Here is a 16,145-nt window from a genome sequence, read left to right as displayed (position 1 = left end):
TTTGTTATTTGTTTTGTTATTTACTTTCTGCATTTTTTTCTTTAATATCTGTTTCCCCAATCGGAGGATTGTAAGCTATGGCAAATGGTCCACAATCAAAGTAATCCTAGTTATACTTCCCTTCCCTCAATCCAGAGCTGACACTTAAATCACTTCACTTTTATATTTATTTATTTTTTTTATTGTTCGCATCTTTTGTTCTTGCTTTTTATTTATACATTTTTTATGAATTTATTAGATGATAAATGATTAGGTTATATCCATATTATTTTTAGTCTTAATTCGATCGCATTAGATGTATGTGTTAGGACAACTAATTTAATTTAATTGATTAGTTAAAAGATTTGAATCATCGCACTCTCACTTACCATTAAAAAGTTAAATTTTAAAGTGATATTTATCCCTGAGATCGACCAATTAGCTACATGATATCGTGTGCGTTTTCTGTTACTTTTATTTTGCAAACAAGTTTTTGGTGCCGTTGCGGGGGAGGTATTAGCCCATTTTATTTTTCTCATTCTTAAGTAAATCGAAGTGTTTTAAAAAAAATAAAAATTCAAATATATTTACTTACTCTTAACTACAGTAGAAACAAAAACATATAGTAGTCCCCACTCTACCGCAGAATCCCTAGGATTCGATTATAGGTGGCTCCAAAGACTATACGGATTCCCTCGCTATCAAACATATATAGTGCTAAGTTATACGATAATCTTACGGCTTTGGAATCATAATTTCAATCTTTGTGGTGGGAGAAATTCACTACTTCCTACTTTCCATTTTGTTTTTATTATTTCTTTTCTTTTCTTCTTTATTTACTTTATTAAAAATAATAATAATAATAAAGATTCATTCTTTCATAAGAACCTTTAATTGCATTAGGTAGTTAGTGCATGCCTGTCTAGACTCGTGATTCCATCAATCGATTTGTCTGAGTATCTTACCTTGACCATGGGAGACATACTTCTACCTAAGAGTCTTAGAGATAGATTTTATCCAACTCAATTTGCACAACCCTCCTGTATTCGTTTACCTAATGTGAGGGGTAATAATTTTGAACTCAAACCTCATTATTTGTCTATGTTACCTCAATTTTATGGGTTACCTGATCAAGATGTGTATTTGTTCCTTAGGGAGTTTGAGGAGGTTTGTGTCCTTATGAAAGTGCAACTCACTAATGATGCTGTAAGACTACGGTTTATAACATTTGCATTAAGGAACCAAACAAAAAAGTGGCTTTATAGCTTACCTCTTAATAGCATTACCACATGAGAACAATTCACTGTCCTATTTTTGAAGAAATTCTTTTTTTTTTCCCCCCCAAGACAAGTAAAATAAGAAATGACATTCTTCAATTTTGTCAAAAACCCCATGAACCCTTTGCTAAGAGCAAAGTGCAGCGATATCTCAAAACAGAGGCCTTTAAGCACTAACACTCCACTTTATGTTTGAAAAACACAGACATCCCATGGACTGATATCTATGATTTAACCTTTTTTAATGACAAATTAGACTATTGTATCTAATGAAAATTCAATTTTGGAGTGTCCGTATTTTTCAAACATAAAGTGGGTGCCAATGCTTTAAGACCTTCATACTAGTGCAAATTGATCTATATTGATATAATTTACATTTTGAAGCCCCCAATTGGAAGCAAAATCACAAAAAGAAGGGTCCATTTTGGTTGAAAATAAAACAGCATAGACTCGAATAGGGTGAGTTGAGGCATACAAACAAGTACTTTTCCTTAAGGTATTTGAATGCCCTCTTAAGTGTAGTCTAGGTCTAACATTGGCGTCCTCACCTCCAAGATACTACTACTTCTTTAAATCTAAAGGCTAACACTCCAACAGATTCTATTTTCAGAGGAGAAACAAATGTAGTATGCACAGGAATGGAATAAAACAAAACAAGAAATTTTCACTTTTCAGAACACGAATTTTTCTACCAAAATAGATAACAAACTCTTGTTTTTAATTTTCCATTCCAGACTCCTAAACTTGTATGGAAACCTATAGAGGAGGGTAGCATCTATTCATAAAGTCGCCTATGAAAGAGAAGAGTTGTGACTGATCGTACAGTCACCTCTCCATAGCAAAACCCAAAAATGAATTTTTCGGATCATGACCCACACCCTACATTTCCAGTCCCAAGTTCCATCATAAACATTTAATATTAACTAATTATTAATATTATATATGTCCCATGGTTTGGTCAGACTCCATGAACCACGGCCTCGACCAAGCCCAACTTGGCCCAGCTTGGCCCATATGCGTGTATAATCTATGGATTTTATACGCGTATTAGGTTACCTCTTGTATATGCCGAATTGTTAAAATCCTTGGATCAAAATCTTTCCATCTAGAAGAGTCCTATAGGTGAAAATCAACCAAGAGTCCTAAAAAAAAACCTTGGAATAGAGTTTTGACTTTGAAACTTATATAAAATAATATATTATATCATATTATCTGTTTTGTAAAACAAAACCCAACACCCCCAATATATTTCTTCTTTCCAGGTAGGTTGGGGGAGACGCCGAAACCCATTCTTCTTGAGAACATCGGTTCAAAGTTTCAAACCTTATCTTGAATTGTAGCTGTTGAAAAATAAATGGTCATTGCGATTCCATCATAAGATGCGCTAAGGATCAACTAAAGGGTCTCATTGTCTTAACCTATCCTGAATCGTTGTTGTGTTTTGGGTGCTCAGATGACTTGGTGCCTCGGAAAATTTCCCTTTTTCTTGAAAACCCAAAGGAGATATCGAACAAAAAACTTTGTGAGATCGACAAGCAGGAATGTTAGTCATATAGCTAGGATTCCCTAGCCTTTAGGGGTTAAAATTTGTATTATTATTATTATTATTTTTTAAAAACTGAAATTTGACCACATCTTCAAGATACTTTTATATATATATATATATATATATATATTAACAATTATTATATATAAAGATTTTATTTCACTTGAACTTCTATAACCCAATGAAACCTTGGAAAAAAAGCAAGACATACATAAAACTCAGTAATAGATGATGTCAAAGGTTTTGAACGCTGGACTAGCAGAAAACTCAAGTGGAAACAACTGAGTGTGAAAATAAATTGATAATCGAGTAAATACAGATTCGGGTTGAGGTATCAGATGATGCCAGAACCATGCCACCACTGAACCAGCTGCCAAGCCAATAATTAAGAACACCACAATCACAATACCAGCAATCTCGGCATGTTGCAAGTCGACTGTCTTGGGAGCCATGATCAAAACAGAGTTGAAGTTGGGTCATTGGTGAGCCACAATCACAATAACACACACTCGTAACATAGCCATTGGTGAGCCCTAGAAGGCATGTTAGGATGGTGACTGGAATCTCTGCCCGGAAGAACTTGGGTCCATGCAAACATAACAGGCTCCAATTGCCAGCTTAGAGGACTCTTCTGGGAGATACACTGCTGCTGTTACAGACTTGCCAACCAGATCAAACACATTATAGCTGGCAATAACAAGGATAGGATACTAGTCCTTAAGGATATGGGAGTGCACATCCTCAGTTATGTAGATAAGGATGATCCCCCAAACCCAAACCACTTAACCTTCCCTACAATTTCCCACAATGTTGCTCTGAATAAAGACCATGCCAAGGAACCTTCCTTGCTTTCATCCTCCTTCAAAGCTTGAATTTTCAGATCTTTGTAGTATCGAATGACAGGAAGCTTGTCTGCAATATTGTAGAAGACAATGCATCTGACCATAACAGCAATACTAACGATGAAATAAAGGTTCACACTTCTTCTAAGACCATGCACATCTTGTGGAAATATAGCTTTGGTCACAATCCTCAAAAGAGCTAAAACCAGAACCCCTGAAGCCAGTTTCACAACTTGTAAGTGTCTCCAGGTAAAATTATATTTCAATAAACTAAAAACAGCAGGCCATAAATATTGATCCTACAATCTTGTGAGAAATAACAGAAGAACACTGAACTTTAAGGCATAACTCTGTGAAATTGATAGAAAAGCCCCTCTTTGATCTAGTAAGAGAAGATATGACATTGGATTCAGCACAAATGCTTTCTCCGTATGAAAAACATAAAAAACTAACGTAGGATGAGACATACAAAATAATATCTAAGCTAAAATTTTGGCCCGCCAGGTTTTTTTGATCTTTCTGTCCACTTTGTTGTTGAGGCATCAATCTCGCTGCAAAGCTGGGAAAATCTGATTTGATCAAAAGTCTATCAGCTATATACTAACCAGGCATGAGTGAAGAAAACCCTCGTTTCTCCCTCATCTCTGGTTTTTTTTTCTTCTTCTTTTCGTGTGGGAAGTGTATTAGTTTTGCTCTTGCTTGTTCGTGGGTTGAAGCACGAATGTCATACACACCACTTAGGTCTTCCATTCTATCTCTCAGTCTCTCATTCTCTGTGTTTCTGTTCTGATACCCTAAAAAAAATCTTTGGAATGTCAAGTGTGAACATCCCTCTGCCTCTTCATTCCCTGAGTAGTTTCGTTAGTGTTTTTAATCTCTCTCAAAACTGATGTTTACTTTGAACATTCAGACACGTTGCGATGCAAGTTTTTTTTAACCCTAACCCTCTTTGGAGCTTACACTTCAACCAGACTCACTCTTGTGATCTCAAGTATTCTTGCTATTTCTGCATATTTGCTGTTCCTTTTGTTCCCTCTTTTTGGTTTTTTTTTTTTTTTTTGTTGTGGTAAACAGCACTTCATTTAAAGAACTCAAAAAAGTACAAACACACATGCATGAGATCGAACCAAAGGGCAAAAATGACCAAACTATCGTACATGCAATAGACAGGGTCAGCCAGGGTAAGGGTTGGGTCACGCCCAAAGTGAATCACGTTCACAAAACCCTTAGAACAAGAACACCGAAAAAACACCAACACCCTCAAAGGGGACATACTACACGCCTCGAAGGCGGACATAACACCCGCATAGGGAACATTACACACCTCAAGGACGGATCCAAAACTCCTACAGATGTAGCAATGGTAGCAGCGATGCCGTATAGGCGTACTTGTCAAGCTCGACGCAGAAAAACTTATACCCAGACTTTGGAGTTGTTAGCGTGTGCACCAAAGAGCACCAAAGAGCAGCTGCAATCAAAGGAGCTGTTATTTAAAAAAAATAAAAAGAAAAACAAAATACTGCAAAAAAAAAAAAAAAAAAACAGATCTAAGGGGAACGAAGATGGGAAAGAAGAGAAGAGCCGAGCAGGCAGGAGAAGAGCCGAGCGGGAGGGAGATGGGGTGGAAACGGAACAGGGGAGCAGTGGAGCAAGGGAGGCGGGAAGGAGGAAAGTCGAGCGGCAAGGGAGGCGGAATGGAGCAGGGGAGGCAGAACGGAGCAAGGGGGCAGAGATGAGGGCTAGCAGTAACCGGAGAGAGAAGGGACAGCAGGGAGGTGATATGTGAGAACCGGGAGGAAACACAACAGAGAGGGGAGAGATGGAGAGATGGTGGGACAGCAGGGGAGGCAGAGGGTAGAGGAGGCGGAGGCGGACAGCAGGAGAGGCGGAGAGACTACCAGGCGAGTCTCTCCGCCTCAGAAAGCGCGGGCAGAGTGAGCGGCGATTTCAGAGAGTGTGAGGGAGAGAGACGAGCGGCTGTGAGGGAGAGAGACGAGCGGCGCGGGCCCCTTTTTTTGGTTTACTATGAGTATGTCCAACAATGTGTTGTAACGGCCGTTTGCTAAATGGCCCATTACAGCATGACCCTGAGACCAGAAAGACCATAATACCCTTATATCAATATCTATGCCACTGGATAGATGGAACAATATGGAAAAAGAGATCGAGTTGAAAAAAATTCAACATTCACATAATAATACCAACTGAAAAGAAAAAAAGAAAAGCAATACACAAATTATCCCAAGGAATGACCAAAGATTCTCTCTTAGGGGGAAACCCCAGCCAGTGTTGTCTGACCTTCAACATTAAGTTTGCAACGTCTTCTACAACATGGGTTGTGGATTCTAAGTTAATCATGTGTGCCCCATTCATAAGGGCTGAGGGGATAGGCGGACAGACTCCTTTGGCGGAGACGATCTAAATTTGGATTCTTGGGTTGATACGTGGAAATTTTATGTAAACCCCCAAATAAGGTTATGTAGCTCGTCCATCTCAAAGCCTGTAGTAGTGAGAACTTTCAGGGAAAATGTTGTCTGAATGTCCTAGCGGAGGCACTCTCTTTTCTTTTCTTTTTCTTTTTTTCTTCCTTCATTTAGCAATTTTCATTGGTAGGTGATGGCAGCACCAGCAAAGCATTGATTCTGCATTCAAACATTTTATCTGCGGTCTTTGCCAATGTATGTCATATAAGTTAACTGGAAAATAAACTACCAATAATCCTTGCAATTGCAAGAACCACCTTTGAAATGATGAAATCTATTCACATCCCTCACAACAAAATCCCTCTTCACAATGTCACTGATAAGCTTGAAGGCCTCATGACAGCCTCTACACATTCTCAAGTTCTTCATAATTCTAATAGTCACACCTTTAGGAATTGTTATCAACGCAAACCCCAAAGCTAACCTCTCACTGTGGAGACTCAAAATTGTTTCCTTTGCTTCGTCCTCCACATCTACAGACACCAAACCGTCACTACCTTGAACATAGCCTCTCTCTTTCATTTTCACTTCTAGTTCTCCCAGTAAGTGAACCACCTCATTTCCTCGTACACATGACAATACATCTCCCGCATAGAAGACATATATTACTTCCTTGATCTCAATCCAACTGCAGCCAGGTTCCTTGTAGACATTTTGTCGCTTCATTTCAGACCGGAGTTTATAAACATCTTCCCATTTCCCTTCCGATGCATAAGTGTTTGACATTGTCACATATGAAGTTGCAACTTGTCTGTTCAATTCTATTAGCCTCTGACCAGCCTCTATAACAAGATCGACATTTCCATGGGTCCTGCTAGTTGATAGCAGTGAGCCCCAAAGAATTGCTCCAGGTTCTGCCTTTATTGTCTTTGCTAATTGGTAAGCCTCGTCCAGACGGCCAGCCCGGCCAAGCATATCAACAGCACACATGTAGTGTTTCACATGAGGCATTACACCATGTTTTTGATACATTGAGTACAAGTATTCCAGGCCTATGCTTACAAAACCGGAATGACTACAAGCATGTAAGACCCCAAGAAAGGTAACATCATTAGGTTTTATTCCTCTTTCAAGCATCTCTTCAAAGAGATTAAGGGAGAGCTTCCCAAATCCATGTTTTGCTGCTCCAACTATCATTGAGGTATAAGGTATTACACATAGATTCTGCATTCCCCGGAACACCTTTTCAGAATAATCAAAACATCCACATTTTGCATACATGTCAACGAGTGCTGTGGCAACCACATCATTAACATGGTGGCCACGACGAGTGACCACAGCATGTGCCACTTTCCCCATGACTAACCTCCCCAAGCTTGCACAAGCATTGATTACACTCGCCAACATGAAATGGTTTGGCGGGTCATACATAGACTGAATGAATTCACTAAAGAGCTGGAGAGCATCATGGCTTTGTGCATTCTGGGCATATGCAGCAACGAGGTCCAAGAAACAATGTTGCGATAAGCCATTACATCGAAAATCTGGCGAGCATCATCAACCTTGTTCGATTTTCCATACATGTCAATGAGGGCTGTGCAAACTACGAGGTTGGATTGGAAGCCCAACATCTCAATCAAAGCATCGAGTTCCCTTCCATTTTCAATGTCAGCAAGAACAGAGCAAGCATTAACCACTGTGGCAAAAGTGAAGGCATTGGGCTAAGTAGTACTTCCAATCATTCGTTCAAAGAGCCACAGAGCAACATGGGGCTTGCCTCTGTCTATAGACCCAGCTATAAGAGAAGTCCAAGAGACGACATTAGGTTCTGGCATTTCTTCGAACATCTGAAATGCATCATCTAACCTCCCCAACCTAACATACCCATTGATGAGATGATTGACGGTGACAGTGTCTCTCAAGAACCCATGTTGTAAAAGGCCGGAGTGAATGGAAATTACAGATTCTAAATCGCGAGAATGTCGGAGATGATGAACAAATTGGATGGCTTTCGAACTGGAAGGTGAAACACAAGCGTATGGGCATTCGGAGGAGATGGAGAGGAGTATTGGTCTTATTGGCGGTGTCTTCATCAAGGAATCTTCAAGGATTGAGGAGATTGGTGTAGGGTAGCATCCTCTCTTCTTTTCTCTCTTCCAGTGTTGCACCGCACTGTTGAAAAATTCTTGTATAAAGATTGGGTGAGTGTTTGTTTGGTCCTTGAAACTGAATGATAGCAATCAAGGAGGGGATCACATTGGCCTCTGGAGTCTGGAGTTGAGGAAGTTTCAGTTTCTTCTGCAAGTCGAGTAGGAGTCGAAGAAGAAAGCTACTTCACTTCTAGAGACCAGCAGCGACTTTCCTTCAAGCAAACCCCAAATCTTCAATATATATGCATAATTGATATAAATCTTCTCTAGGAAAATAGTTTTCCCAAATGGCCCATTACAGCATGACCCTGAGACCAGAAAGACCATAATACCCTTATATCAATATCTATACCACTGGATAGATGGAACAATATGGAAAAAGAGATCGAGTTGAAAAAATTCAACATTCACATAATAATGCCAAGTGAAAAGGAAAAAAAAGAAAAGCAATACACAAATTATCCCAAGGAAAAGCCCCAAGGAATGACCTAAGATTCTCTCTTAGGGGGAAACCCCAGTGCTGTCTGACCTTCAACATTAAGTTTGCTCCCTCAGAACTAATATGCTTTCAACAAATATGTTCAGACAAGGCTGAAACTAAAACATTGTTCAATCATTGGGAGCATCAGTAAAGAAGCATAATCAAACATAAAAAAGAAAACAAGCTAGTCTGTGATTCCTCATGTCACAAAATTTGCAGACCTATGGAGACCTGATATCATCCATCCACGAAAACCTTTGCAAATTTCAAGTAATTCTTACAGTGAAGAATGAAAACCTCCCCCTGATTGACTATCATACCTTACAAACACAAATTCAAGTAACTCTTACAACAAAAGGATAGCAAAAACTTCTCATAATTATTGGGGGAAAAATATTGATGCTAACTATAATTTGGCTTGCTCCTCTTTTTTTTTTAATTATAATAATTTATGAATTAAAAAAATCCATTAACCAAATCGAAGTAGGGGATGAATTTAATAAAAGCAAAATAGTCTCAACAAGTGGCACATAGACGTACAACAAAGCAAAAAAAATCTGGGCACGCTGATCGGAGATGTCTTTTTCAATGGTGTCTAGTTCCATTCACAATAAAATAGAAAATTTTCATTACTAAAAATCTAGGCATGCTGATCAGAGAAGTCTTTTTTCAATGGTGTTTAGTTCCATTCACTAAAAATAGAAAAATTTCGTTGCTGAAAAATCTGGCATGCTGATTAGAGATGTGTAATCAATTTGCATGCGTTTGGGAGGATTTAGGAGCGAAAGGAGGGTGGAGGTCATGTTGGAAAATTTCTTATTCCATTCCTTTCTTGATTTCCTCCTTATTCAAGGCTAATTTTGCCTTCTTCCTCTCGATTGTTTAAGCAAAGATAAAGCAAAACTCTGACTACTTAGTTTAAAAACCATCACATAGGACTCCTCTTTAGAGACTATGATTCATGATGGATGTAACTGCATAATATTCAGTTAATTGAAGTTATTTTAGTCTTCTCAAAAACAAAAACAAAAAAAATCAAAGCCAGGGATGTGACAAAGCTTACCATCGATGGAAAGCATAAAAGAGAGAACAGTCAGCGACTTTCCTTCAAGCAAACCCCAAATCTTCAATATATATGCATAGATTGATATAAATCTTCTCTAGGAAAATAGTTTTCCCAAATGGCCCATTACAGCATGACCCTGAGACCAGAAAGACCATAATACCCTTATATCAATATCTATACCACTGGATAGATGGAACAATATGGAAAAAGAGATCGAGTTGAAAAAATTCAACATTCACATAATAATGCCAACTGAAAAGGAAAAAAAAAAAAGAAAAGCAATACACAAATTACCCCAAGGAAAAGCCCCAAGGAATGACCTAAGATTCTCTCTTTAGGGGGAAACCCCAGTGCTGTCTAACCTTCAACGCTAAGTTTGCTCCCTCAGAACTAACATGCTTTCAACAAATATGTTCAGACAAGGCTGAAACTAAAACATTGTTCAATCATTGGGAGCATCAGTAAAGAAGCATAATCAAACATAAAAAAGAAAACAAGCTAGTCTGTGATTCCTCATGTCACAAAATTTGCAGAACTATGGAGACCTGATATCATCCATCCATGCAAACCTTTGCAAATTTCAAGTAATTCTTACAGTGAAGAATGAAAACCTCCCCCTAATTGACCATCGTGCCTTACAAACACAAATTCAAGTAACTCTTACAACAAAAGGATAGCAAAAACTTCTCATAACTATTGGGGGAAAAAATATTGATGCTAACCATAATTTAGCTTGCTTTTTAATTTTATGAATTACAAAAATCATTAACCAAATCAAAGGAGGGGGGATGAATTATACAAAAGCTAAAAAGTCTCAACAAGTGGCACATAGACATACAACAAAGCAAGGAGAGGAAGAAGTCTGCCAGTCCCAATGAACCTACAAGAAGAGAGGAACAATAGTCTGCTAGTCCCAATTGAACCTACAAGAAGAGGAAATCCTAATTCCATGAGAAGAGGAGAAACAGACCACCAGAGAGTGTAGCAGACTAAAAGAGATGGAGAGGAGTCGAATGAGAGGTAGTGAAGAGGAGGAGAAATACACGAACTAAGAGGGAGAGATGAGGAGAGACAGAGGAGAGCAGAGGGGAGGGGGAAGAAGAGAGGAGAAAAATGTGAGAATGACGAGGCAGAGGATGCGGACGACGCAGAGAAAAAACCCCAGCCATGGGCAACAAAGCTTTTGCCCATTGCGCTTAGGCAAAAACCAGAGCGTGAACCAGGAAGTCATCAATTTGGGCAAAGGCCTAAGCAGAGAGAGGAGATGCATAGACGAGAAGGACAGACAAACCAGACGAACAAGGGGAGAGGGGAGAAATAGAGAGGAAGGAAAAAGAGGCGAAGGATCTCCATTTTCCGCAACAATTCTAGCCCTAGATCAGGTGCTACCACAACTTCGTCATGTCAACCATGGGGGAGAAAGAGGGGGAGAGGAGAAGTAGTGAGGGAGGAGAAAAGAGAGGGAGGATTTCCATTGTCCTAGAAGACTCACACCTCTGCTTTGTAGAGAGCAAACTTGGTTTTTTGTTATATATCTCATTTAAACAACACCATTACAGAATTACACGGTGAAATTTACTTTAGTACTAGTGATAGACTCATACGTACTATAGAAAGTATGCACGCTAAGAGAAGTCCGCTACTTTTATTCCATTAGGCGAGCTTCATAGGGACACAAGACCAAAAAAGGAAAATTGAACATACATCACACTAATGAAAACAAAGACTGTCACAAAATAAGCATCCTCCTTGAGCTCCCTAAATTCATTTTCATAATTGGCCGTAAATTTATGCATGCGTCTAAGTAACTGAAATTCCAAATCAAACCAAATGCAAATGTCTCAGTAGAACATAACAACACAGTAATAACCTCTCCTATTATGCCTCTTCAGTTCAGGTCTCCAAAAAGTTTCCACATGGACCAATTCAGAAGAACGAAAGTATGATTTAGTCATCCTCAGAGGCAAGGGAAACAAGAAAATCATGATCTAGGTATTCAGTAAAGAACACAACCAACCCACACAAGATATGGCTTAAGCAATGAAGAACCCGCACAAAAAGAGGGATAACCATTTGACACCAGAAAGAAAAAGTTTGCAAAAAAAAAAAAGATTTAGTATAGGATTCCCACCCCAGCATAAATGCCAAATCGCAACTAAAGAAAATACATGATATATAAGCTTCCACCGTCAAGCAGTTCATGCAATCATGCCATCGGATGGGATGGTATAAATCTGATGATTGCAAATAGCCAGGGCAAATCATTCCTCGCTGAATTGCCACATGAAAAATTTGATGGGCAGAACTGAAGTGTAATGGTTTAGAGAAAACCTTAAGAGTTGGCAGACCATGAACCATTATCAATAAACAAAAGCAGAGCAAAGCAAACAGACGGGGCTGAAAACAAAAGCCCGTCAACGCCTTAAGTCTCCAAACATGCAACACTTAAATTGGAATTTGGTCGCCCAATTTGTAAGGAAATGCCCAGCCAATAAAGGATCACAAACCGGAGAAAGCTATTTGGAGTCTCCTCAGAAGTTCAAAACTTGTCCTCATGGATTGGGTCGGAAGAACGAAAGTTTTCATTCCTCACCGGAGACAAACATTTCCAAATGAAATACCTTTCAGAGAAAAGGGAAAAAAAAGAAAGATACCAATACGAAGGATAGGATACCAGTCATTAGAAAGTATGCACACTAAGAAAACCACAAAGTTTACAATATCATGCATCATGTGGATATCCCTCAGAATCACAATATCTCATCAATAGTGATCAGTCCACTACTTTTATTCCATTAGGCGATCTTCATAGGGACACAAGACCAATAAAGGAAAATTGAACATACATCACGCAAAAGAAAAAACAGACTGTCACAAAATAAGCATCCTCCTTAAGCTCCCTAAATTCATTTTCATAATTGGTCGTCAATTTATGCATATGCATCTAAGTAACTGAAATACCAAATCAAACCAAATGCAAATGTCCCATTAAGAACATAACACCATAGTAACCTCTCCTATTATGCCTCTTCAGTTCAGGTCTCCAAAAAGTTTCCACATGGACCAATTCAGAAGAACGAAAGTTTGATTTAGTCATCCTCAGAGGCAAAGGAAACATTAAAATCCTGATCTAGGTATTCAGTAAAGAACACAACCAACCCACACAAGATATGGCTTAACCAATGAAGAACCCTCACAAAAAGAGGGATAACCATTTGACACCAGAAAGAAAAAGCTTGCAAAAAAAAAATTAGGATTCCCACCCCAACATAAATGCCAAATCGCAACCAAAGGAAATACACGATATATAAGCTTCCACCGTCAAGCAGTTCATGCAATCATGCCATTGGATGGGATGGTATAAATCTGATGATTGCAAATAGCCAGTGACTAGCATCCAAGATCCAGCTGTCGTTGAGGATTCAACCTTCATGATCACTTCCCCTCTGTGCCACACTTGAAAGACAAGGCTCTTCCATCAAGGTTAGCTTGAGGTCAGTGTCCCATCAGTCTTTACTATCACCTTTTTATTCATTTTTTATTGAAGGCCTAACCCCAACCAACCCACCTTCCTTCCGAAACCAACACAAATCCCTAAATCTCTCAATTCCACCATAAAAATATACCAATAATGTCATACAAGGCTTAGCACTACTAGACATCTCGCCTATCACATAGGCCCCAAGAAGCATGTTGACTTGAAACAACAGTAGGATGGCTGAAGGAGGGCTCCATTCTAGAAAACCTCACAACATTTAAGTAGCAGCAACTTACTTCGTGCAGGAACACTGGAAAAATATATCTCGAAATGACAAATAAATCACTACTAAGCACCTACAATGAGGGTGGATGACAATTTGGAACCATCTAGTGAAGGCCGGGACACTCGAAAAATATACCCTCAACAATGACAAATAAATCAGTACAGAGGACCTACACAGAGAGTGGACGGCAACGACAAACCATTTAGTGAAGGACAGTACGGAAAAACAAAACAAATGCATCATGTAATACCCAAAGGGCAAAGATCGATGCAGGATATGTAACGTTCTTAGTAATACTCTAGGCTTCACCTCTATCACCAATGAACAGCTAGGAACCTGCATGCTTGGCAGTAATGAGCTATAACATATACAACCCAGGAGGCCATACCTTGTAAATTTTTCATGCAACAATCAGCTTCAGCAGGATGGCCGCTTCACCAATTATCTAAATCCCACCGACAATGAACACTGACTTCCTTGTTTTTTCTCCCTGTCCATCGATCAAATTGCTAAAATTGGGAACTGAAGATATCGTACTTATTAACAAAACGCTAAGTGAACTGATGGGCGAAACCGAAAATGAGGAACCAACCCGGCCCAAAAAAAAAGGAAATAATAATGAACATGGTGGGTGGATGGGAAGCGTGGTGAATATCACTGCAGGAAAAAACGATTCTCATAACACAGATGGGATTAGGCTAAATTTAACTTACCTCGGTTGTTCCCATGCTTTCCATAACAGCAATCTTCTTGCCTGTTGCAGAGGGAAGAGGAGGAAATAATGAAGTTCGTTACTGCAATTTAAGCTTCTAACCCAAAATGAAAGCAACCGAGATTATTTATCAAATAATCAAATCAACATGAAGTAGTTAATAACTAGGGTTCACAGAAAACATGAAACAGCGGTACTCTGGAAAAAGGATCTACCTCTGAGATCCAACTCTCGATCTCCCACAGCATTGAAGAAATTAGGACTTTTCCAAATCAAATCCGCTGTTAGCCTTACCATTTCTTCTACTTTACGGCGGGAGTTTACTTTCTCCCTACACTATCAAGGGTCCCTCCGTAGCAGTACTACGTCGAGCAGATAAAAGCAAATGGCAACCCTAGCAGACGGCGGCAAAGATACACTAGTGAAGCTTGGTAAGCAAAGTGCGGGTCTTAGGTCTTACTTAAAGGGAGAGCCGAGTGTGGAAAGAGAATCGCTGAGAAAGATTGAAAAAACTTACTTTGGTTAGGGTTGGAAGAATCATGACTTTAGGGTTACAATATTACACGTGTGAGCAATCTAACGGTCCACATCGGTATTTCAAAACAAATTTTTTTTTTTTTTGGTAAATTAAAACAAAACAAAAGGCTTTTAGCGAAAGAAATTGTGGGTTCAATCGGATTTTTATTTGCGGCAGCAGCTCATTGAGCCACGTCACCAAATTTACATTTAATGGTCAAGATTAAAAACTGAAAAGTATTATATATAATATAAATTTCCTTTTGCATTTTAAGGGTTTTAGAGTTTTTAAATTTACAAACTCAGTCCCTGCTAATAACCGAATCCAAACCCAGTTGAAAGATTGATTCTCGCGGTCGAAAAATCCGCCGGCACTGATATCCGGCAACATTCTAAGCCGACGTTATTAATTGATTCCAGGCCATTTATCCTTACATGATTGCGAAAGGCCACTATAAATTCATGAACTCACACATCACTGCTTCACAGATCTCCACAGATCAAACCCAAAAGAGGAGAACACGAATTGATCACGAATGGCCTCTACCATGGAACCCACTCTTCTCTCCTTCCTTTTCACTCTCCTTCTTCTCTGCTTTCTCCCAACACCATCTCTTTCCAAATCTGTTCGCTGCAACAAACACGATTACACAGCTCTGATGAAGATCAAAGCAGCACTTCACAACCCATACCACAGCTCAGGGTTCCCAACACCGATTGCTGCGTCGGGACGTCATCGGATGCGATTTCAAAACCAATCGCATTGTTGAACTCCCCATCTTCCAAGCCAACATCACTGGCCAAATCCCTTCCGAAGTGGGTGACCATCCTTACCTGAAAACCCTAATGTTCCATCACGTAACAAATCTCATCGGAAACATCCCTCAACCGTCACAAATCTCACCACGCCCGCCTCAGCTGGAACAACCTCCGGTCCGATCCCTTCTTCTCAGCAAAATCACCAGTCTCCAACTAGTTGAGCTCAGCTCAACCAATTCACAGGGTCAATCCGTGCTTCTCTCTCTTCCCTCTCTTCCCTCTCTTCCCTCTCTTCCCTCCCCCGGTTACGGCTATTACAGGGACTGAGTTTGTAAATCTAAAAACTCTAAAACCCTTAAAATGCAAAAGGAAATTTATATTTATATATAATACTTTTCAGTTTTTAATCTTGACCATTAAATGTAAACTTGATGACGTGGCTCAATCAGAGCCGTCTGCTGCCGCAAATAAAAATCCGGGTTCAATCCTTACTGGCTGGATTACGAATGTTCTCATCCCCAATTTTCCTATATATAAAAAGCTCTATATATATATATATATATTAGAACAAAAGCTAATAAAAATCCCTACTGTTGCTTTAGGCTGCATTTGTTTGCTAGAATAAAGGTG

At 39.3% G+C, this 16,145-nt stretch overlaps 1 protein-coding gene, 3 non-coding genes and 1 pseudogene across 4 annotated transcripts; all 5 read right to left on the bottom strand.

The window, feature by feature from the left end:
* Positions 1-3,024: 3,024 nt before the first annotated feature.
* On the bottom strand, positions 3,025-4,394 carry LOC149019260 (equilibrative nucleotide transporter 1 pseudogene; annotated as a pseudogene).
* A 1,577-nt stretch (positions 4,395-5,971) lies between these two features.
* Positions 5,972-14,720, bottom strand: LOC149019256 (pentatricopeptide repeat-containing protein At4g15720-like). The gene is given in 5 exon segments (XM_089153290.1): positions 5,972-7,569; positions 7,572-8,525; positions 9,762-9,900; positions 13,917-14,282; positions 14,456-14,720. Coding segments are annotated over 2 exon segments (1,806 nt in total). The 5' UTR covers positions 8,161-8,525; positions 9,762-9,900; positions 13,917-14,282; positions 14,456-14,720; the 3' UTR covers positions 5,972-6,352.
* Positions 11,647-11,729, bottom strand: LOC149019259 (small nucleolar RNA Z159/U59). Its single transcript, XR_016173277.1, has one exon. It is a non-coding gene; the product is annotated as a small nucleolar RNA Z159/U59 (small nucleolar RNA).
* Positions 12,503-12,581, bottom strand: LOC149019258 (small nucleolar RNA R21). The gene has a single exon (XR_016173276.1). It is a non-coding gene; the product is annotated as a small nucleolar RNA R21 (small nucleolar RNA).
* On the bottom strand, positions 12,789-12,871 carry LOC149019257 (small nucleolar RNA Z159/U59). The gene has a single exon (XR_016173278.1). It is a non-coding gene; the product is annotated as a small nucleolar RNA Z159/U59 (small nucleolar RNA).
* Positions 14,721-16,145: the final 1,425 nt, after the last annotated feature.

Source organism: Hakea prostrata, chromosome 4 (assembly GCF_041222555.1).
Source record: "Hakea prostrata isolate BN-2017 chromosome 4, UWA_Hpros_2, whole genome shotgun sequence".
Classification (NCBI taxonomy): domain Eukaryota; kingdom Viridiplantae; phylum Streptophyta; class Magnoliopsida; order Proteales; family Proteaceae; genus Hakea; species Hakea prostrata.
The sequence above is the reverse complement of the archived record's forward strand: the minus strand, read 5'-3'. Positions and strand labels throughout refer to the sequence as shown.